Genomic DNA, 21,759 nt, shown 5'->3' with positions numbered 1-21,759 from the left:
TGATTCTTTCATTGTACTTGTTATTTTCACAAGTTGAATTTACTGGTTTATTTAAATGTTTACTTTTTATACCAATATCAGTGTTATTCATTTGCCACATCCGTCTCCATTATTTGGTGTTTATCATGATGAAACCTATTTGCTTGATGCCTAGGGGACTAAGTTTCTCCTACTGGATCTGTGGGCGACAGTTTGGGGAAAAGCTTCTCCGTCGTGTGCGTCTGTGGTGGAGGTTGCCGTCTAGCTCTGGGTCAAGGAGAAGTTGATGCTTCCTTCCTGTTTCCCCCCCTCCCCAAGAGGTAGAAAGTTCAGAGGGATCAGGATCTTGGGACCACTCACAGGGGAACCAGGAGGAAAAGGAAAGGAAACAGAGCAGCTGGATGGAGGGGAAGCTCTGAAACAGGGCCTCCTCTCTGTTAGTAATTGGATCCAACCCACTACCCTGTACCAACAGGTGTAGTTGTGTCAGAAAAATGAAACGTGCCATACGGCAATTCCATTAAAGATCGTCCCATCGTGTATTTTTATGGCATGATTTATCAGATATATAAAAACATATAAAAAACACATCTAGATAAGATAAAGAGATGAGGATAAGATAGACTTTTATTGATCCAATTTGGGAAATGTTTGTGTTGCAGCAGGCATCTAAAAAGACATGGGCATTGTCAAATACAATTTAAAAAGGAACAAGAAAAAGTAAATTTGTTCATGTTCAACATAAGAACGATGGACTGAACATAACAGCATAACAGTTACAGAACCTGACCAAAAAGTGTGTATGTATGTGTGTGCGTGTTGGTGAGTGGCAACGAGCTATAGTCAGAGCTCCATGTAATTCCATGTCAGTGAATGTTACCACTTTGAAATTTGACCCTCTGTTGTGTTAAGTAAAATTAAAGTTTCCTTGCCTTGAAATGAAATTCCAAGCATCTCTTAATATTGAATACTGTGTTTTTAAGTGGCGATGGAGGATTATTAGTTTGACTCTTCTTAAAGGATATTTTTGCCTTTACAAATGGTGCGGCTTTATACTGTCTGGTTTTGCGTTGGAAGTGCATCCAATGCTGCTGCGTTTTCGCGTTTGGGGCTCATTTTCCATCCGAAAAACACGCGTCTGTCTACCTGTCCTGTACCACTTGTTATGACTTCTTCTCCGCAGTATTCCTTTAAGACCACCCCATCTCACTCCTCGGGATGAAACCTACCAACCAGAGTTAGGGGCGGGGTCTTCACAAATACGTTTGGGAAAACCAAAATCAAGCTTTTTAAAAGGCGAGTGGATTTTGGCAGTGACGTGCGGGACCAACGATTGAGCGTAAAAAGAACGGCTCCTCACCAAGTCGACTCGGTTCCCCTCGTTCGTACCAAAGAGCCGTTCAAAAGAAATCGGCTCGTTTCGCGACCGACACACACTACATCCGGCTCCATCTGCTCATGTAGACCTTGGAGAGGCATTTTTGTACGGTTTAATTGATTCACTATGTTTATAGATTTCATTTATGTTTATATTTTGTACATGTCATTGTGTGATTTGCAATGCTTTGTCTTTTTACTCTCAGTTTCACAAGATTTACTACAATAAAATGTTAACTATCTGGGCGATGTGTTTACATCATTGCTACAGTTGCCCAGGGCCAGATAAGTAGGGCAGTAATGTTTTTCCTGTATCGGTCCTTGTGACATCTATGATCATGCATTTAGACCTCAGATCCCTCTGTTTCAGGACCGTAGAGCAGTGTTTCCCAACCAGGACGCTTACCCCTAGTGGTACGCGAGGAACTGCAGTGGGGGTCGAGGAATTCCAAAGGTGACAGCAGTAAAAATACAATCAAAAATACACTGCTGCTGTACTACAAACTTAAGACTCATATGACGGTAACGATTTCTAATACAACATGCATACCCCTGAGAGAAGACACACCTACAGTCTGTATCCATTACTGCGTCTTCAACTGTGCCTCCTGAATACTGCTGCCATTACCTGCAATGGGGGCAGAATTAAGCATTACTATATGCAATACATGGTAGTTCTGAAGCTATGGATAAATTCTGTTTGGCTGATATGACTGTCCAGTGTTGCTCAGTGGATTCAGGTCATTTTGGAGTACTCAGCTCGAGTGCGTCGAGATTTGAACGTACCAGTAAGAGGCCACTGAATGCCAGCGGCCTTCTCAGTACGTGTACAACATCTGATGATCTATCTGGACCGACTTGCCAGCACTGCTAGCAGGACTCCACTCGAGACGCCTCACTGAATTCTTTCGGTGCAGTCGCTGGAACATTAATCGCAATTCGCCATGCGATGAAGGCAGCGCGTGATTAACTGGACTCCAGCGCCACCTGCCCGACGACTTCCGTTAGCTGTCGATGCTGTGGAAGCTAATTTCACCAGATAGCAGACGCAATAGCCGCGCTGTCGACTCCTCCTCCAGTCGCACGCGCCACTGACATTCAATGATGACCAGGTATGCCTCCGGATCATGCCTCTGCCGTCAATTCTGGAAAGGCACTCGAAGGCGTCCGGCGTTGTACGGTCGGTCTCCCTGCTGTGGACGCTGCATACAGAACCGTAAGAGATCCTGATCCTCGCGCTGTCTCGACGATCCTAGCAGAGCCTGAGCCATTCTTTGCAATGCTGTAGGCGTGTCTGCTGCATGTGGGCGATTCGTTGCGAGCCTGACCAGCAGTTCCACATGATTCTCCCGTCTCAGGAAGCCACTGTGAGCCTCCGCATCGCAATGGTTCAAGGACGATGTAAAGAGCTGGATTTAGGCTCTGAATCACAGGCGGATTATAGCACTGATCAGTATATCACCACGCGTCTCTGCACGTCCTTCCAGTGTGGTAACCATTCACAGGTCCTTGCGTACCTTCCGAAAAATTCCGCAAAGAAAACACGCTGCTGACCTGCAGCAGAAAAATACGTGAATAGTCTCGTATGGATATATGGCATGAAACATGCGGTCTTGCTCTCCAGCTGGCCTGCGTTCGATTGGACCCGCCGACTTGAAGAAGCCAAAACTGAAACCAGGCGTACATGCAACTATATGTTATTTGATTGCTATTTCTTAGCTTCTCGCGGACCCTCCGCAGGTTCATTGCTTCTTTTGCTGTGAAGTCCTGGACTAGATTAGTGCCGATGCTGAAGCAAGAGCCATTTATAGAAACCAGAGCACCACTGCACTAGAGCAGTTTCTGATAATACGTTGAAGAATTTACCAGATGAGGCTTGTCTGGAATTTAAGTCGAGCACACAGTAATAATGGAAAGCCACGAATGTGTCAATGAAAGCACTTGAGGCAACTTACGGGTGTCCTGCTAGTGTAGAAATAAAAAAAACTCATTCTATTGTTGAAGGGAGCTCATTCTCCCTGCAGCGACTGCGTTTGGCCGGAAATATGATAGACAAGTAAGCATGCCGATTCACTCAAGAAATTCCCCTGTCGAATAAGACCGTATCCCGTCGGAACAATGCATATGGTCAGTTAATATAATTGTAACAAGTGGGAACAAAATAAAACTTCTGCGGGTCAGTTCGCTTTGCAGCTGGATGGAAATGACAGACGTGAGTGGAGAAGCGCAGCTCCTGTCCTTCGTGCGTTACAAAGATGCGTCGGACATAAACGAGCATATTTATTTTGCAAAACGCTGCCAGGAAAGAGAACTGGGAAGAATTGTTCCAGGTTATCGACGGCTTCTTCAGAGAACATGATCTGCAGTGGAAAACCTGCAGCCACATCTGTACTGATGGAGCAGCTGCGATGACGGGGCGTGTAAGAAAGGTAAATCCCGACATGAAATGGATGCATTGTATTATTCATCGTGAAGCACTAGCTAGCAAGAGGATGAGCCCTGATTGAAGCGCTGTTATGGATGATGCTGTGAAGATCATAAACTTCATCCAATCTCGGCCATTGAATCACAGGCTGTTTGAAACTCTTTGTCATGAGAACGGCACAGAGCACGATCAGCTATTGCTTCACACAGACTGGCTGTCTCGTGGGAAAATGCTACTGAGACTTTATGAACTTCGCAATTAAGTTTTTGTGTTCTTGACGGAGCATCTGCATCCTCTTGCTGTGCAGCTTGAGGATGACAAGTGGGTGGCGCGCCTGGCATATCTTGCTGATGTGTTTACCAAACTCAACGAGCTCAACCTATCACTTCAGGGCAAGGAGTCACATATCCTGAAATTGTATGACAAAGTTCAAGGATTCACAAAAAAGCTCAAACTATGGGAGAGGAAATGTGATGAGGGAGACGTGAGCTGTTTCCCACTTACTCAATGCCCATCTTGCCACAACTGGTGTTGCCAGGGGTCCAGTGGTCAAACTGGTGCAAGCACACCTGTCCAAACTCTTCACTGATTTCAGCCATTATTTTCAGGACATTGAAAATAAGTCAGAAAGACTGGATTGGGTGAGGTAACCCATTCATTGTGAGTGAGAGCAGCAACAGCCTTCCAGCAATGCTGCAGGAGCCTCTGATGGAATTATCATCTGAAGATGGCATATGCTGAGAAGTCATTGACTGAGTTTTGGTGTGATGTGGAGAAGGAATATCCTGAACTGGGAAAACATGCACTGATTGAACTTTTGCCGTTTGGTTCTACTTATTTGTGTGAGGTGACCTTCTCAGCTTTAACACAGATCAAAACCAAGCAGAGGAACAGACTGGATGTGGAGACCAGACTGGTCACAGCTGTTTCCACACTGCCTCCAGAACTATCAAAGCTTATGAAAGACAAGCAAGCTCAAGTGTCTCATTAAAGCTCACATGACTGTTGAAAAGAAACTGCTAGGCCTATACTGATTCTGGATATTATTATTAAAGTGTTTTGTTCCTGAATTAAAGTTGAAATGCCTGTTTAAAGGGGACTTATTCAAAGGGGGTCCAGGTTTAAGCCTAAATGTTACAAGATATATATAGCAAAGATTATTTATTGATTATTTTGATTTCATATGTATTTATTATTTTCAAGGCAACATATTAATTTTTATTTATTTTTATTGAGTGATTTAAGTTAAAATTAAGAAAATGCCTGAGAATTAGATGTTCAAATTAAGGAGATGAAATAAAGTTATTTTCATTCAATAATCAGTTACGTTCTACTTGTGAAGGATCATCAGCACGTATGAGTGAGGGGGTACTCATGGTATGACAAAAGGCTCAGGGGGTACACAAGACAAAAAAGGTTGGGAACCACTGACCTAGGGTACGACAAATCACTACACCGGATAATGGCCCGATTTTATTGGCCGGGCATTCGCGCAGATGTGAAGCGGTGGTGTGTATCTTGCCGTGAATGTCAGCTGGTTAACCCACCGGCCATCCCCAGAGCGCCTTTGCGCCCGTTACCATTGATTGAGGTGCCTTTTGAGAGAGTTGGTATGGACCTCATCGGGCCATTAGACCGGAGTGCACGGGGATATCGCTTTGTACTAGTCCTAGTGGATTATGCAAAGCGATATCCCGAGGCAATGCGTAATATCTCTGCAAAGAGCGGCAGGCACTGTTTCACATTATCTCCCGAGTCGGGATCCCGAAAGAGATCCTGACTGACCAGGGCACACAGTTTATGTCACGCACACTACGCGAGCTGTATGAACTATTGGGCGTCCATTCAATACGGACTAGTGTTTACCATCCGCAGACCGACGGCCTGGTGGAACGGTTTAACAAAACACTAAAGAACATGGTTCGTAAGTTCGTTCACGAAGATAGCCGTAATTGGGATAAATGGCTAGATCCTCTGTTGTTTGCAGTGCGGGGGGTGCCCCAGTCCTCCACGGGATTTTCTCCCTGTGAGCTGTTATTTGGTAGGAAGCCCCGGGGTGTTTTGGACCTAGTTAAGGAAAACTGGGAGGAGGGTCCAAGCACCAGTAAAAACGAAATACAGTACGTTATGGACCTGCGAGCAAAACTTCACTCACTGGGGCAGATATCACAGGAGAATTTGCTCCAGGCTCAGGAACGTCAGCAGCGCCTGTACAACAGAGGGTCGAAACTGAGACAATTTTCACCGGGAGATAAAATGCTTGTATTAATCCCATCCTCTAGCTCTAAACTACTCGCCAAGTGGCAAGGACCCTTCGTGGTCACACGACGAGTGGGGGACATAGATTATGAGGTGGTGCGTTCTGACAGAGGGGGAGCAACACAGATTTACCACCTTAACCTCCTGAAAGCATGGAGGGAGGTGGCATCTGTTTCTCTGGCCACCACGGTGATTGAGAGAGATGAGTTGGGACCGGAGGTCATTAAAAGCAACAAAGTAGCCCCGGTCTGTTGTGGCGACAATCTCTCACCGGGCCAGAGAGCAGACGTTGCTTCGTTGCAAAGGCAGTTTGCCGACGTGTTCTCTACGCAGCCAGGGCGCACCTCTCTCATACACCACCGCATAGAAACGCCCCCGAAGCCGCTTCTGTATTCTCCTGACTTCTCTCTCCCTTTTGTGTTGCAGACCGACGCCTCGAACAGTGGGGTGGGGGCCGTTTTGTCCCAGCATGTAGAGGGGGTCGACCGCCCCGTTCTGTACATTAGCCGTAAGCTCGCCCAGAGGGAGGTGAACTACAGTACGGTGGAAAAGGAGTACCTCGCCATACGGTGGGCGGTCGGCGCCCTGCGGTACTACCTCCTGGGGCGCCCTTTCACCCTCTGGTCGGACCATGCCCCGTTCCAGTGGCTCCACCGCATGAAGGATGCCAACGCTCGGATCACTCGGTGGTATCTGGCGATACAGCCTTTCAGGTNGAGGCGTCGGTCTGCAACACAAAAGGGAGAGAGAAGTCAGGAGAATACAGAAGCGGCTCACCACAGAGGGCTTTTTTAACCCTCTCAAACGCCAGCTGACACCGCTCCGTCCACTGGACCGGATCTGAAGCACCCTTTCGGGTCAGGTCGGTCAGGGGACTGGTCAGCTCCGAAAAGGACGGGATGAACCGCCTGTAGTAGCCGGCCAGCCCCATGAACCTCCTGACCTCTTTTTTCGTCTTGGGCGCCAGACAGGCTGAAATGGCGGTTGTTTTCTCTATCTGTGGCCGCACCTGCCCGCCGCCCAAGTGGTACCCCAGATACCGTACCTCCCTCCGTCCAACCGCACACTTCTTCGGGTTGGCCGTGAGCCCCGCCTGCTTCAGGGACTCGAGCACCGCCCCCCACCTGCTGCATATGCTGCTCCCATGTCTCACTGTGAATGATGACATCATCCAAGTAAGCAGCAGCATATGCAGAGTGGGGACGCAGCACCCTGTCCATGAGCCGCTGGAAGGTGATTGGAGCTCCGAACAACCCGAAAGGAAGTGTGATGAATTGGTATAAACCATACGGAGTGGAGAAGGCCGTTTTTTCCTTAGACTCTGGAGAAAGGGGAATCTGCCAATAGCCTTTGGTTAAATCCAGCGTCGTGTAAAAGCGAGCAGTGCCTAGCCGATCCAGGAGTTCGTCGACCCGGGGCATTGGATAAGCATCAAATTTGGACACCTCGTTCACCCTGCGGTAGTCCACACAGAACCGGATTGACCCGTCGGACTTACGTACCAGCACGACGGGCCCCCAACGAAGGCACGTTTCGCTCACACGCCTGGCAAGAGATGCAACGTTTTCCGTCACTCGGCGTGGAAGAGTATGCTGGTCGGCGTACCTGCGTGGGCGCGCGACGCCGGTAAGCGAAGTGCCGGACCTAACGCCGCGGCTGCACGGATTTGTGTCGCTCCTTCTTAACAAGTCCGGCTCGAAGTTCGATACGATCTCGTCACCCCCCGCCCTCACTATCTTTCTCAGGTGGTGCACTGNAAAAATCTACACAACACACAAGGGGACGGGTAATAACCGGAAAAGCATAATTTCCCAGTGGTGGAATAAGTACTCAGGTCCTTTACTTAAAGGTCCCATGTTATGCTTTTCCGGTTATTACCCGTCCCCTTGTGTGTTGTGTAGATTTTTCTGCATGTAAACGGTCTGCAGAGTCCCAAACCCTCACCCTACACCCTGTAGCGAGTAAAACTATAACACAGAAAAGATGTGTCTATGCTGCCCCAAAAACGCCTCGTTAGACATTTTTCTTCTTCCATTTTTTTCTTCCAGGGCCTATTGACGTCATTAAGTCCAAATGGACCAATTGGCACACAGCTATAGAACAATAGGCACACCCTCTGCCAGGGTGGACTCCCGAGCAGCTCAGGAGTCCGCCCCGCAAGGCCCCCGGAGCAGACAGTGTGAGGTGGATTACCCGCTGTGTTTCCCTGGATGCTGGAGATACACACACACACACACACACACACACACACACACACACACACACACACACACACACACACACACACACACACACACACACACACACACACACACACACACACACACACCTCATCTGTTTGTCATGACTGCTGTCCTTTTCTGGTTGCTAACGCCATTGTAACACATAAACACGGATGTTCCGCCGCTGTTGACTAATCAGAACAGAGTGGGCGAGCTGACCAACAAGGCGTTTAGGACAGAGAGTGAATACACATACTTTACAGAGATGCTGTATGAGAAACCAATGTGATTGTGGAACATTGAACAATGTAAATCTATTCTAGGATACCTCAACAATTGAATTATGATCAGTAGAAATGGCCAAGACATGGGACCTTTAAGCAAAAGTAGAAATACTAAAGTCTAAAAATACGTCATTACAAGAAAAAGTCCTGATTTAAAAATGTGAAATCAATGTAGTGGAGTAAAAATTACATAATTTGCCTCTTGAGCACCAGGAAAAGTGCTTTATAAATGTAATGTATTATTATTATTATTATTATTATTAAATGCTAAGGAGAAAGGGTATAAAGAGTTAAGTTCCAATACTTAAGAGAAGAATGTCAAAGTACGTTACTTGAGTAAGTGTACGTAGTTACATTCCACTACTGGGAATGAGTTAACAGACATGTTCACTACAGGATGAATTATAATAAAACATCCCCTCTCACCTGGGTCAGAGATCTTCTCCTGCCCGTATTTGGTGGAGGTGACAACCACAGCAGCCATGTCATTAACGTGGCGCGAGGCCTGCTTCAGGGTCTGCAGCTTCTTGTTGTTACGGTCGGCCTTCACCTAAAGTAACAAAGCAGCACTTCAGCATTCTTCTACATCTCCATACATCCAAAGAGCTCTTAAAAACAACGTGCTGCTATCCAAATAAGTTTTACATTTATAATGAAAATGTGTCTGTTTGCCTGAATAATACCAGACATTACTTAAGAAAACAATACACAACAGCAACATTTGGGATTTTTTTTAAAACACCACCAGGTACCTTTATGGAGATCAGACTGCTTTTCATGCAAACAGAACTTTTTTTTAACTTGACTTTGTACCTTTGAGGCAGCAAGGAGCTGAGCTGTGCTCGCAGCGATCTCATGTGAACACGCGATGAGCTCCTCGTACGCTCCTTTTTCAGCCACCACCCGGTCCGCTGAGTCTCTGATAGCAAGTGAAGAACAGTACAGGTTCAATATATAGGGGTTCAGAACATATGACTAATATTGTACAGCATGTCATTCTTGGACACTTACAGCAGCTGTGTGGCGCCCCAGCCAACAGCTTTAGAGGCAGAGATGAGTCCCTCTGTCCAGCGAGAGTTCTTGCCATAAAATTCTGTAACAGAAGCTGCTCCCTACAGGAAGAGCAAAAGTGTCAGTATGAAGAACATTGAACTGGTTTCTTCTTGAATACTTTACCCACAGTAAAAAAATGCAGAACTGCCATATTTTCAACATCAATTTATATCTCTAACACAACTCTTAAATGTTACTTTTGCTTATAATGTTGCCGGAGCAGGTTTGAAACTCAGCTGTAATTTCTTTTTGTGACTCACCCTGCCTCCTTCCACGATGTCTTTTTGCAGGTCAGCAGAAGCTGTAACCAGCATGTGAACGGCCTGGAGAGGAAAAAAGGAGATCAGGAGAAACTCTGAGTGAACATAAATCACACAAGTTCACAGAAATGTATTGTAAAAGTAAAGACACGGGTGTGATTTTTATGTACCATGTATGTTATATATTTGTTGAATACATAAAAAGTAAAAAAAAAAAAAAGTAAAGACACATTTCTTACCTTCATCAGGTCTGAACAGGATCCCAGGATACTGTAATGAAAAACAGAAAAACATCCCACAGGTGCTGGTAAGAAACTGACGGAGAGAAGATTAGAAAACATTTACTAATTTAGAACAATACAGTATTTTTCTTACCTCTGGTTGACCTCCAGTTTGATGCCAGAAGTGTCTCTCTTTGCCTGATTCATTATCTCCTGAGAAGCAGAAGTTTGAAATAGAATAGTTAAGAATCACAAAGGGTATGTGTGTATGTGGTCCAGTTTGTCAGGTTTATCCATTATGATGTGTCCTTACGTCCATTCTCAGCACAGCCTCTTCAATGGCAGTTGATGTGGCGATCATCTCTTTATCCACCAGGTATCCCAGCTCTCCTTTTTGCAGATCCTGCCCTGTTGGACGCAGACCCTAAACAGGATTGATCATGTACACGTCAGAAATTCAGCAGCAAATACTTAGTTACAGTATACAAATACTTTACTTTTTCTCCACTACATTTGTATGAAAGCTTAAGTTACTTTTAAGCTTCTCACCAACAGTGCTACACCTAATATACAAATACATTCTGAAGTATTATGAAAGGTTAACATAAGAGTTTCTTGATCCCTTGATGAATTTGACCAGCTAACCAGCATAAAGTAATTCAACAAATAAAATATAAATTGCTATCAATAGCTGTTTGCTCTTATTACTCTGATGAAGGTAAAATCTGTGTCACCTGTGCCAACCCGAGGAGGCGTTGGACAGTGAAGCGCACGGCGGAGGGATCTGCTCGCTGTAAACTGGCCTGAATCTTTAGATCTTTCAAGAACTGAAGGCAGTGATTCGCACAATCCCGACAGCTGTCAGTCAAACCTGCATGAGAAGGAAACCGGAGTGTTTACTGTGTGTTTATACTGTATTTAGTTTATGCCTTTTCAGTTTCCGTGTGAGTGTGTCTCTTACGGTCGGCCTGGTCGGTGGGAGCAGAGTGAGATGTTGCTGCTCCGTTGACAATGGTGTCAGCAGTGAGGTGGGAGAACTGTGTGACCGCTCTCAGCAAACCACTGGCATCTAAAAACAAAAGGGAGGAGCCTTACATACACTCGTCATCTAAAACAAACATACTTTGCCTCTAAATCAGAACACAAGCACAGCTCACTCACCATTCCTGTTTCCCAGGTAAACCACGTGACTCTGCTGCATTTTGTCAATAGAACCCAGAGTGATTTCAGCTCGGTTTATCAAATAATCTGAAAAAGAGAAAGAAAATTGAAATGGGAAATGATACGAAAAAGCATTGAGCAATTCTAAGATGTATATACATAATGTAGGAGGATATCATAGTGAATTTAAAACAATTTAATAAATGTTTATATACTGCTCTTAAATGTTCCGTTGATGGGATATAAATAACATGTTATCAAATGAATGTCAATTTAATCTAAAATGAAAGCAAGTGATGCTATTATTGTCAGTACTAACTTTAATAATTAAGTTAAGTATTATGTACATACAGTTTTATGTAAATACATTTATTCGTCTTTGGATTGTTCGTTTTTATTTTCATTTTTTTCTTCTATTATATTTAGGATGTTCCCTCTTTTTACTGAGACAAAATAACCTTTTAAAGGACCTAAACCTAAGCAATTTTCACTATTTTTGAAACTTTTATAGACTGATAATAAAAAGAATCGCCATTTCAAAAACCTACTTTTATGCAGATATGGTGTAACTATTGGAATTATTTGGTGGGGGACAAAAGAAATAAGGTTTTACCAGGTGAGCTGATGCAGCTGAGGTGAATGGGGTCGTCCAGTTTGGCCACAGCATCCAGTATGATGCCCTCGGCCTCCACCACAGCACACTGCAGCAGACAGAACTGCTCGTCCTGCAGCTTCTGGGTCAGCTCACCCTCACGACACGCCTAGTGATGATATATAAACTCATCAGTAACTAACCACTCCATGGTAGGTCACACAGATTGCACAGGTGATATAGTGTGTGTGCAGCACCTGTTGCTGTATCTGGGCGTGCAGACTGCCCACTTCCATGCTGCTCCTCTGCCTCTCCTGCTCCAGGGAGCTGTGGTGGAGCTGGGCCTGCTGGCGGAGGGAGTTCAGCTCTGCCTCCTGGTCCCTCATGGAGCGCAGCAGCACCTCCCTCTCCGCCTGCAACCCTGCTAGAGAGCTGCTCAGCTGGGTCCCACTCTGAGGAGATAAACATGCATCAATCAGTTTTTTCAGAAGAGGATTTATAGACGAAGTGAGAAAGTTAGCATTAGTATTCCTACCATTTCTCTGCTCTGCAGGGCGCCGTTTGAACGATTTAACTCCGACCGTGTCGAGTCCAACTCTCGCCTCAGACGGTCGATCTCCAACTTCTGCTCTGCATTGATGGTCAGCTGTGGAAAGGCAAGTTTAGTTTATTTGTATAGGACCTTTGAAAAAGAAGTCAATAAAAAGTCCTTAAAATACATTTGTATTAAGAAATTATATTAAATAAACACAAGACACATAAATACGCTTGAAAGAGAATAAAATAAATATGGGATAAAAATCTGCGTGATGCTCAGCTACTGCTCAGACAGAAATGTAGACACAAGTTTGACGTAAAAGTGCAGAAATAAACAGAAATGTTTAAGCCTTAATGTATATAAAAGAGTTAGAGCAGAGAGTTTGTTTTCTACTTTTGCTCGTTTTTATTATCTTGTATATTTGTGTTTTTGCAAAACACATGCAGATAAAAATATTACCAGGAAAAATGCACATATCTAGTTACTGTCTGATGACTCTGTACCTGTTGCTGCAGCTGCGCCCTGAGGGCCTCCAGCTCTCGGAGCAGGCGGTCCCTCTCCAGGTCCTGGGAGCCCTGCTGCTGCTGGGCCTGCTGTCTCAGCGAGGAGAGCTCTGCGTCTTTCTCTCGAGCGGAGCGCAGCAGTAGCTCCCGCTCGGCATGCAGAGCTGCCAGGCTGCTGCTGAACTGAGACCCCTCCTGAAAAACACAGAAATATGTAAGTGCATGAATTAAACCTCTAAATAAAACCATTTATTGAGTAAAGCTGCAAATCGCACTTTTCTGTGAGCCAAACGACAAGCACATGGAGTATTATACTCCTATTCTGTCTGTCAACACAATGAGTGATATGTATATTTTTGATTTATGTATTTAATATTATTTATAATATTATTTAGCAGGGACAGTGGCCATTAATATGTATTTCTGAGTGAGCCAAGAAACATACTATAATGAGCCAAATAAAGGCATCCCAAAGATGCTTTATTTGACATGCTGCAGAGTAAATAAGACTGGGTAGAGATGTAACAGTCCCAATACATAAACTCCTAAAAGTAAATATTGGATGAACTTTTTAGAAACTAAAAATATTTGATCAAACTCATAGTCAAAGCTTTGTAAATGTAATGGCAAAACATTTACTTTAGCCTGATGGTGGTGCTGTAGAGTTAGTTGGAAATGTTAAAACTCATACTGAGTCAGGTGTCTTTCTTGCTGTGATTGTTGATCTCTACTGCAGTTTAACCCTTCATATATCTATTTCATGAGACAATAAAGTGTTTAGAAAACATAAATTGCTCGTTATCATACATCCAGTCTCACCATGTCTTTGTTGTCCAGCGTGCTGCGAAGGAGAGCCAGCTGGGCCCTTTGCTCCAGAAGCTCTTTGTTGAGGCGCTGAAACTCCTGCTGCTGCTGATTCATCTGATCAGGAGAGGAGACAGTGAGTAGTTACCTACCACAGTCTTTGTTTTTCAACACAAAACACTTTCTTGTGGAGAAATATCATAACAGAAGGTGTTCTTTTTCTGTGCTGTCTGCAGCAGTTATGAGTCTCACCATGTTGCTGTTCTCCCGTCGTAGATTTTCCAGCTCGATTTCAAGCTGCTGTTTGCTTCTCAGCAAATCATCTTGACCATGTTTTGTACCAGAGAACAACTTCACTGTTTCTGCATTCTGCAAACACACAAAGACAACATTATATGCGTGAACCGGATTCTGTGCAACAGCCTCATAATCAATGCGAAAAAGAGGAGAACATTTATAGTTATTTTAGGAATGATACTTCAAAGTGTCTTTATCTCAGGTTTTTCTCAAAATGACATAGAATGAGTCAAAGAAACAACAAAGACGAGGAGGTTTACCTTCTTCATTAAGTCAGCGTGGCTGGTGATGAGCTCTGCATGTCTCTCTTTGAGTTGAGTGAAACGAAGCTCTGCTGACTGAGCTCGATCTGTGGAGACAATGGGATGAAAAGATACATTAAGACTAAGCTCAATTTATATTTCACCAGTGCATAAATCGGCTTACTTACGGTCTGCCTCCTTGTATCCGATCTGAGCCCCGACGTTGGCGACATTAGCGCACCGTAAGCCCTCCACCTCCAGCCGCAGGTGCTCCTTCTCCACCATGGCCATATGTTTGTAGTTACGCTCCTCCTCGACCTCGGCCTCCAAGCGATTCACCTGAGACTTCAACTCAGTTAAACACCTCCGAGCCTGAGAAAAAGATCACATCATATCATATATAATAGTTAAACACTCAAAGGTAACATTTTACTGCACAAAGAGTACATTTACTTGTCAAACCTTTGAGTACTTTTTTGATACATACTTTTACATAGGTTTTGATTGCAGGACTTTAAGTTGAAGGGGAGTATTTTCACAGAAGGGTTTAAGTCTTTTCTTTTTAAGTAAAGGATCTGAAGACTTCTTCCACAACTGAGTATATATCCAATGTGATAATCTCACCTCAGACTTGATGAGCTGTAGTTCTGGTCTGAGCGCCTGCAGCTCTCTCTTCAGACCCTCGTTTTCGGTTTCCCTTTGGTCCACTGAAACATCCTGTGCTCCCATTTGGTTTGGCAAATAGTACTGTCATGAGAAAGAAATTAAACGTCAGCCGTCCGTGATACCAGATAAGGAGGTGGAAGGCATTTTTTTCTCATTTTTGTCCCGCATGTACCTGTGGCATCTGTGGTGCTTCTCTGGTCTCTGGTTGCTGTTCCGCCTCCTCTCTGTCGGTGCGTTCCTCGTTAGGTATCACCACCACCGCCCTCTTATATTCAGCCAAGGCAGAAGCGCGGAGGAAGTTTGGTGGAGCCTGTGTATTAAACAAAACCTTTTATTTTCAATTAAGGACTTTACAGTGTGGAATGAGTACTTATGTTAAAGGTCTGAATACTTCCTTCCATTTTTCAAGTTAAATCTACAGAAATAGTTATGGTACTTACATCAGGGAGATCTGGGATCTGGATAAAAGTTTTAAAAAACTCAGTTTCCCTGGCTCTGTCAAAGAATGGTTTGAGGCTGCAGAGGAAAACACATCTGTCACTAACATAACCCAGAGATGAAATAAAAGTGTGTATTTGCTAATAGCTCTGAAATCCTACCTGTTAAAAAGATCTCGGAACCGCTCTCGATGTCCAAGAAGAATATCTGGAGCCATGCCTGTAAAGCAGAGGATATGATTATTACTTTTGAAGGCTTTATCTAACACTATAGCTCGATTAAATAGAAAAAACATATTTCTCACTTACAGCTGTGCAGTTTGAACATCAGCAGGACAGTGAAGTGGTAGAGGAAGCTGCAGTCCAGTATCAGAGGAATCAGAGGAGTCAGTCTGCACTGTCCAGCTGGAGTATCAGATTTGGCGCCGTTGGCATCAAGCTGACGCAGAACTTTGAACAAGAAAAACGCGTAATCAAATAAATATCTGAACAATTCTGGTGCTACTCTGTATTTTATTTATTGCCAACACATCCCATTAAATCCTCAGCAAGTGTGTGTATCATAATCCTAAAAACATCTCTAGAATGATCGAAAAAGGTGGACTCACCTGTCTCCTCCATCTTCAGTCCAGCATCCAGGTAATCCATCAGTTCCTGTGTCATATCCAACCTGCAATACATTTAAACCACATTAATGAAGCACATGCTTCATTAATGAGAAACAGAAGCAGTTATTGATGGTGGTAAACTTACACTTTGTTTTTGTCATTTCCTGTTTCCTTGTCCAGAGTCTCATCACTGGCCTCCAGGTTGCCTGGGATCAGCTTGTGCTGTGAATTTATTTTGTAATTAAAAGTTGTATCATTTTAAATGTTAACATGACATAATATAAACCCTTTAACAGTTTTATATAGCAAAATATATATAAGTTACCTTTGCATGAAATTCCATTTTGAGGCAGAGGAATTTTGCAGACAGTGCAACAATCTGGCCGTATCGATCATGTAAGCTTCCCTGGAATAACAATAAAGAGTTGTCATTGGTTTATTTACACAATTCCATAGAAAGATCAAATGTACGAAGCCAGAACAAAATACTAATTAAAGATCATGGCTATCATTACAATCTTTGGCTCTGTATGAGCAAATATTTTTAGATGTCTAGCGTTCAATGTTTAACATATATTTATTTAATTTAGACTAACTTAAAAACACAAGACATTTTTATTTAAAAGTGGGAGACTGAGGCACACATTTCTTTATCTATTTACGCTACGTCATACTTCTACTCCAATTTACTACAAAAGTAAATCACTATACTTTCTACAGTTCTACTATGTGTCACTTTTCAGATTAGATTTAGCTTTTACTGGTACTTCCTACAAACATTTGACAATTAAGTACTTCAAACATTACTAAAGTAAAAGATCTAAATACTTCTTCATCCTCTGCTACTCACCCAGAGAACGCCCATGTCTTTGACGTTGCGGCAGTATCTGTGAGAGTCTCTAACGACCTGTAGTCAAACACAGAGGGGCGAGGTTACAAAAGGAAGAGTGGGTAAGGGTGAGACAAAGGAATCAAAGAGACAACAAATAAAAGATAGAGAAGATGTTTTTAGATTTGAACTCACATTTCTCTGTCCCCCCCGGAGCACTTTGTGCAGCAGGTAGCAGAACTTCCAGCAGATCATGGAGTTGCTGGAGAGAGGCAGGTTGAGGGTGTAGGACCAGAAGGTGGCGGCTCCACTCTCCTTATACGTTCCCATGATAATATCTTCACTGCTGTCAAGGAATCTCCAAAAATACTAATGCAATAACTCAACATAAGACTTGTGTCTTGGCAAGATCATCCCTTAAGGGAGGAATTAATAAAGGAACAGTTTGATTTGAAATTTCAGTACACTTGTCTTTTCTTATAGATTTCAGATGACTGGTTCAGAGTGAAATATATTAACAACTTTTCATTTATTGCCATATTTTCTTATCGAGACATTCGTGTTCCTAAGAGGATGATTCCTAAAAACGCTTTTGAACCTCAGACTTTCTATCTAGCGCCACCAGCAAGTCAAATGTTAACTTAATTAGTGTTTTGCTTTAAGTTAAGCCTCACAAAGTCATTACCATGCATGCACGGTGTACTCTTGTCTTGTGTTAGTGAAATGAATTTGGATGTACTTTCTTACTTAATTGGGACAATGCAGTTAAAAACACAGTGTGAAACTGATGTCTTTTGCAGAGTTTGTGCTATAGCTAATTTTCAAGTCTAATACCTAGTTGGGCTTTTAGATGTATAGTTAAAATATACAGCTTTCTAGTTCATAAAACAGCAATATAACGTAAATAGAAATACAATAAAAAACACACCGCATATTGCAATTACTACAATACCGTCACAGATTTTGTTTGTCAGTTAATGGACCAAGTTGAAACATGGTTTAAAATGATACTGCGCACATATTTCTCTTTAAGTGGAGTTTCTCCTGAGACGAGAGTTTTGCTGATGCTGTGGAGCTGAAAGAAAAGAGACTCAACTTTAGTCAAAGTCAACTTTCCTACAGGTAAACAACAACTGCCGCTTGCGGAAATAGATAAAACGATAAGATAACAAAAAGAAAACACAAGGTTGGATATAGACAAACACGTCAACGGGGAACATTTAAAGAACGTTTACAATAGTGAAAAAATGTACTTAAAAGATCTTATTTTTGTAGGGTTTAGCTTCACACTTTTACACAGTGATACAATGTTACTTATCAAGGTGGTTCCCGTAAACTGGATTTCACAAACTATAGAACATGAAAACAATAAACCTGCTCCGACGTATGAAGGTTTGATTGTAATAAATAATAAAAACATACCTGTTGTTTAGCGAACTGCTCTTTCTCAGCAGCCAACGCTTTTTCCGTCTTATTTTCGCTTTTGTTCTTCGTTTTGCTCATGTTGTTGCTGTAAATCCACACAAACTATAATGATATGAATCCAAGAGGTCTAGCTCGAGGTGTCTGCTCCTCACCTGTGCCCTCGCGAGTGAGTCGCGACCCTTTAAAACAACAATAGGTGCGTCACACGCTATGGTCAGACGTGGCGCGTGCACGTCCTCAAAAGAGCTCTCCTATGTCCTTAGTCGCTTCTTCAGATAAAGATTACAGTCTGCTCAATTGAAATAAAAACCAAGCCGTTTCTCCTGTACGTAAAAGCCCTCCAGATGAGTAAAAACGCGCATTGAAAAATATATTCACAGCAACAAAAAAACTACTGACACGTAGTTTACATATAAAAATATTTGTTTTAATAAAAAATGAAGTTATAAAATGTAAAAACGATGAACAGCTATCGACAATTCCTCTTGAGTCACCGGGCAAATGTGTAGGCAGTGAAACTGGAAAGACAATACAGGGACACACACTCAACAGCCCTGAAGGACAGGTTTCCCCATGTGATTTCACACACTTCACACAATGCAGCCAGCCTGTACAAATCTGAAACAGGGCTTTAAAACATACACAATGTATGATTAATGTATCCCCTAAATGATGTGTAAGGTTAAACAAATACAATGAGATTAATGCTTTCAAAAGTTACAAAAAAATTCATGACATAAATCGCTTTTATTCCTTCATTATTTTCCTGAGAGAGAGAGTTCAACCTTTAACTGTTAGCATATATGTTCTGTAGTAATACTGATTTTAAAAGATTTGGTAAATACTAGAGTTTTTAATAAAAATACAAGTGCTTCAGTCAAAATCAAGCCTTCCAAACGACCGGTGGTGACGAGGGCAGGCTTTGGGTGGAGTCTCAGTGGCCTGTTGGAGAAAAAATTACGATGCTGTTATGCCTTCACACACCCAAACTACAAAAAGGAACAGTTCAACTGAACACTTTACACCCTTAATGCCACACCCCATGAATACAAATGGGAGAGTCAAATCGTTAAGAGGCCCAGCATCATGAAACTACCTTGTAGGTCGGGGAGACTGTGTGGTTGTGGTGATGGTGGTCATTGTGGGATACCGGGCTCTTATGTGAGTAAAGGGGTTCAGTGGTCGCACAGCTCATAGTGTGAACACTGTTACTGTGAACAGAGCAAGTGACCTGCTTGGACTCGTTCAACATCTGCTGCAGAGAACAGCTGGACAGAGGATCATCACCCTGGTGAGAGGAGGAAAGAGGGCTTTAAGTGATCAGCAGTACATAAATACACTTACATGTTTTCTTGCCGGGAGTAAGATTACAAGAGTGATACCAGTCTCAACCTTTGCACATTCCTAACATTATTATTTTGCATATTTCTGCGCAATACTACCACTTTTAAAATACACCACGCTAATTTATTAGGAGCTGACAGTAACTTCATATTCAATGTAGAGACATTAAGTGGGTATCAATCTTCTTATTTAACTCTCAGTAAGAAAGCATATACATTAATGACCATTCCTTTACAATGTTGACCATTTCTATCACACTGATGATATAAATAATGTGTTCCTAAGAACTTTATCTAGACTTCTTTAATTTACAAAATTGCTCTCAATATGAGGCACTGTTTCTGTCTTACATCAATGGAGTGTGCAGATAAGTCTTGCAGGTCACTGTGACCCCTGGTGTGCAGATTGGCTGCTGGTGGAGAGGGGGCATCATTTAAAAGTCTGGAGTTCTTCACTCTGAGTGATGGAGGGGACCGTCTGTCCACACAGAGACACCTCAACTCCTCCTGACTGAGACAAAAAAGAAACAGGACTGATGAATATCACATATCTCTATTATATTGAAATGTGTTATACATTAAAGCTCAATATGGGTCTTAGTACTGTCATTACCTCTTTATTTAGCTAGATGCATGTCTAGCTGCATGGCTGCACTGTATTGAAGTCTTAAATAGAGCTGACTCCTGCCTTTGAATTACTTTCAGTAGAATGTTTCAGTGTTTCAATTGTGTCCATGGCAGCCATTATGAACCCATTAACCATTTGTACTTTGGTAATATGTCTTATATGAGGATGTTTTCATTCAATGCCATAATTCAACTTTAGTAGGTGCCTCTGAGATGTTGTGGAGAGAAAGCACAGAGTGTGTGTATAACCCAGTTAAATTCAACCTCTGTCAATAATTGTAACTTATCTGTATCTATTCCTCTTTAATGCAAATGCTTTTTCTGCAGTGCAGTTGTTGTTTGTTCTGCATATTTCTATACCAATAATAAATAGATATTTAAAAAGAGAAGAACAAATAATATAAAATAAAACTTATTCAGATCTATGTTTAGGGTTTCAGAGAAAAGTCTTGGCAAATGATCGCTGCTCTCAAATGTTTCATGTTCCTCTGTTGTTCTCAGAGGGTCTTACGCTCCTCCTCAATGCATGAAAGCTGGTTGTTTCTTTCATTGTCCTCACCCAACTCAAACTCAGTAGCTTCTATAAAGCAAGAAGTTATGAAATGAAAGAAGTTTATATATCCTTCATTCCTACATCATGCATCAACTCTTCGCTTTTGTTTTTTTTGCACATTAATTACCTGCCCGGTATTCCCTGACTGGTCTTCTCCCGCAGAATATCCCGGGTACTCTCCAGGTTTAACTGCAGCAGCTGCAGGTCATTACGCTGATTATCGCACACCTGTTAATTAAAACAAACAAAAACATCATTACGTATTACATATATTGTTACCTTTATTACCTTATATACTATGTTGTATTTCTATACTAATACAGACAAACATTACTTTATAGATGCACTATACCTTTCTGACTTCGACGCTGTCTTTTGCCTTGTCTTTTTTCTCTTGTATAGTTTGTATTTTTGTTTTATATACCTCTTACTCTAGATTTTTCAGTTTCTCTATTTATCTCTATTTATTTCTACTTATGCTGCTATAAAACGGGGGGTTACGTATGTTAACCCTTGTTATATAAACACAGGCGGAGCCCTCTACTGGACTTTATGGGTACTTCCCCTTGATCCTATCATGCAAGCATTCATCCACTGAGACTTTCTAGACGTAGCCGGCCCCGGGGCGGGCCTACCTGAATGCGCGCGCATCTCACCGTATAAAAGGAAGCCTCGCCTCCTGACTGTCATCCTAAACTTCTCTTCAGCAAGCAGCATAGGACAGGCAGGGCCCCTGAGTAGAGGGCTCCGTCTGTTTTTATATAACAAGGGTTACCATACGTAACTCCTCATTATATCTCTCACAGGCTCTGCCCTCTACTGGACGCTATGGGTACAGTGGGCGGAGCCCCGATGTATACACGCGCTGTCACCCCACAACAACACTGTTCCATCCCACTGTTTCTGACCTGCTTTCTGGTTAGCAGCCGCTGTGCCTCACTCACCTCTCCCTCGGTCGTAACCGTGGAGAAAATTGAGGATGCGGCTGACAGAGCACACCCTGACGCGCTTACCCCGCGGAGGTGTGCTATGGCGTGGAGGACTCCCCCCCCCC

At 42.9% G+C, this 21,759-nt stretch overlaps 2 protein-coding genes across 4 annotated transcripts in view; both read right to left on the bottom strand.

The window, feature by feature from the left end:
- LOC104947631 (huntingtin-interacting protein 1-related protein-like) overlaps nucleotides 1-18,681 on the bottom strand; it is a 24,639-nt gene extending 5,958 nt beyond the window's left edge. For 2 of the 3 annotated variants that reach the window (XM_010773675.1, XM_010773677.1), the window contains exons 1-30: nucleotides 18,180-18,681; nucleotides 17,769-17,832; nucleotides 16,953-17,095; nucleotides 16,779-16,835; nucleotides 16,254-16,334; nucleotides 16,074-16,150; nucleotides 15,929-15,990; nucleotides 15,630-15,770; nucleotides 15,483-15,540; nucleotides 15,324-15,399; nucleotides 15,056-15,193; nucleotides 14,842-14,964; nucleotides 14,406-14,589; nucleotides 14,236-14,324; nucleotides 13,931-14,047; nucleotides 13,694-13,795; nucleotides 12,875-13,069; nucleotides 12,369-12,479; nucleotides 12,091-12,285; nucleotides 11,855-12,002; nucleotides 11,242-11,328; nucleotides 11,042-11,149; nucleotides 10,815-10,951; nucleotides 10,394-10,504; nucleotides 10,235-10,293; nucleotides 10,099-10,129; nucleotides 9,860-9,922; nucleotides 9,558-9,658; nucleotides 9,360-9,465; nucleotides 8,973-9,096 (exon numbers count right to left, since the gene is read on the bottom strand). In XM_010773675.1, coding sequence (XP_010771977.1) covers nucleotides 8,973-9,096; nucleotides 9,360-9,465; nucleotides 9,558-9,658; nucleotides 9,860-9,922; nucleotides 10,099-10,129; nucleotides 10,235-10,293; nucleotides 10,394-10,504; nucleotides 10,815-10,951; nucleotides 11,042-11,149; nucleotides 11,242-11,328; nucleotides 11,855-12,002; nucleotides 12,091-12,285; nucleotides 12,369-12,479; nucleotides 12,875-13,069; nucleotides 13,694-13,795; nucleotides 13,931-14,047; nucleotides 14,236-14,324; nucleotides 14,406-14,589; nucleotides 14,842-14,964; nucleotides 15,056-15,193; nucleotides 15,324-15,399; nucleotides 15,483-15,540; nucleotides 15,630-15,770; nucleotides 15,929-15,990; nucleotides 16,074-16,150; nucleotides 16,254-16,334; nucleotides 16,779-16,835; nucleotides 16,953-17,095; nucleotides 17,769-17,832; nucleotides 18,180-18,260 — 3,169 coding nt within the window. In that variant the 5' untranslated portion in view covers nucleotides 18,261-18,681. The remainder of the gene's footprint in view (nucleotides 1-8,972; nucleotides 9,097-9,359; nucleotides 9,466-9,557; nucleotides 9,659-9,859; nucleotides 9,923-10,098; nucleotides 10,130-10,234; nucleotides 10,294-10,393; nucleotides 10,505-10,814; nucleotides 10,952-11,041; nucleotides 11,150-11,241; nucleotides 11,329-11,854; nucleotides 12,003-12,090; nucleotides 12,286-12,368; nucleotides 12,480-12,874; nucleotides 13,070-13,693; nucleotides 13,796-13,930; nucleotides 14,048-14,235; nucleotides 14,325-14,405; nucleotides 14,590-14,841; nucleotides 14,965-15,055; nucleotides 15,194-15,323; nucleotides 15,400-15,482; nucleotides 15,541-15,629; nucleotides 15,771-15,928; nucleotides 15,991-16,073; nucleotides 16,151-16,253; nucleotides 16,335-16,778; nucleotides 16,836-16,952; nucleotides 17,096-17,768; nucleotides 17,833-18,179) is intronic. The other variant, XM_010773676.1, reaches the window with a different exon arrangement.
- The window catches only part of ccdc62 (coiled-coil domain containing 62), a 15,920-nt gene continuing 12,841 nt past the window's right edge, over nucleotides 18,681-21,759 (bottom strand). Inside the window, exons 10-13 of the mRNA XM_010773678.1 lie at nucleotides 20,833-20,933; nucleotides 19,877-20,036; nucleotides 19,279-19,470; nucleotides 18,681-19,124 (exon numbers count right to left, since the gene is read on the bottom strand). Coding sequence (XP_010771980.1) covers nucleotides 19,056-19,124; nucleotides 19,279-19,470; nucleotides 19,877-20,036; nucleotides 20,833-20,933 — 522 coding nt within the window. The 3' untranslated portion in view covers nucleotides 18,681-19,055. The remainder of the gene's footprint in view (nucleotides 19,125-19,278; nucleotides 19,471-19,876; nucleotides 20,037-20,832; nucleotides 20,934-21,759) is intronic.

Source organism: Notothenia coriiceps, unplaced genomic scaffold (genome assembly GCF_000735185.1).
Source record: "Notothenia coriiceps isolate Sejong01 unplaced genomic scaffold, NC01 NC01_scaffold00012896, whole genome shotgun sequence".
In the NCBI taxonomy this organism is placed as follows: domain Eukaryota; kingdom Metazoa; phylum Chordata; class Actinopteri; order Perciformes; family Nototheniidae; genus Notothenia; species Notothenia coriiceps.
Note: the sequence above shows the minus strand (reverse complement) of the source record. Positions and strands in the feature narration are given on the sequence as shown.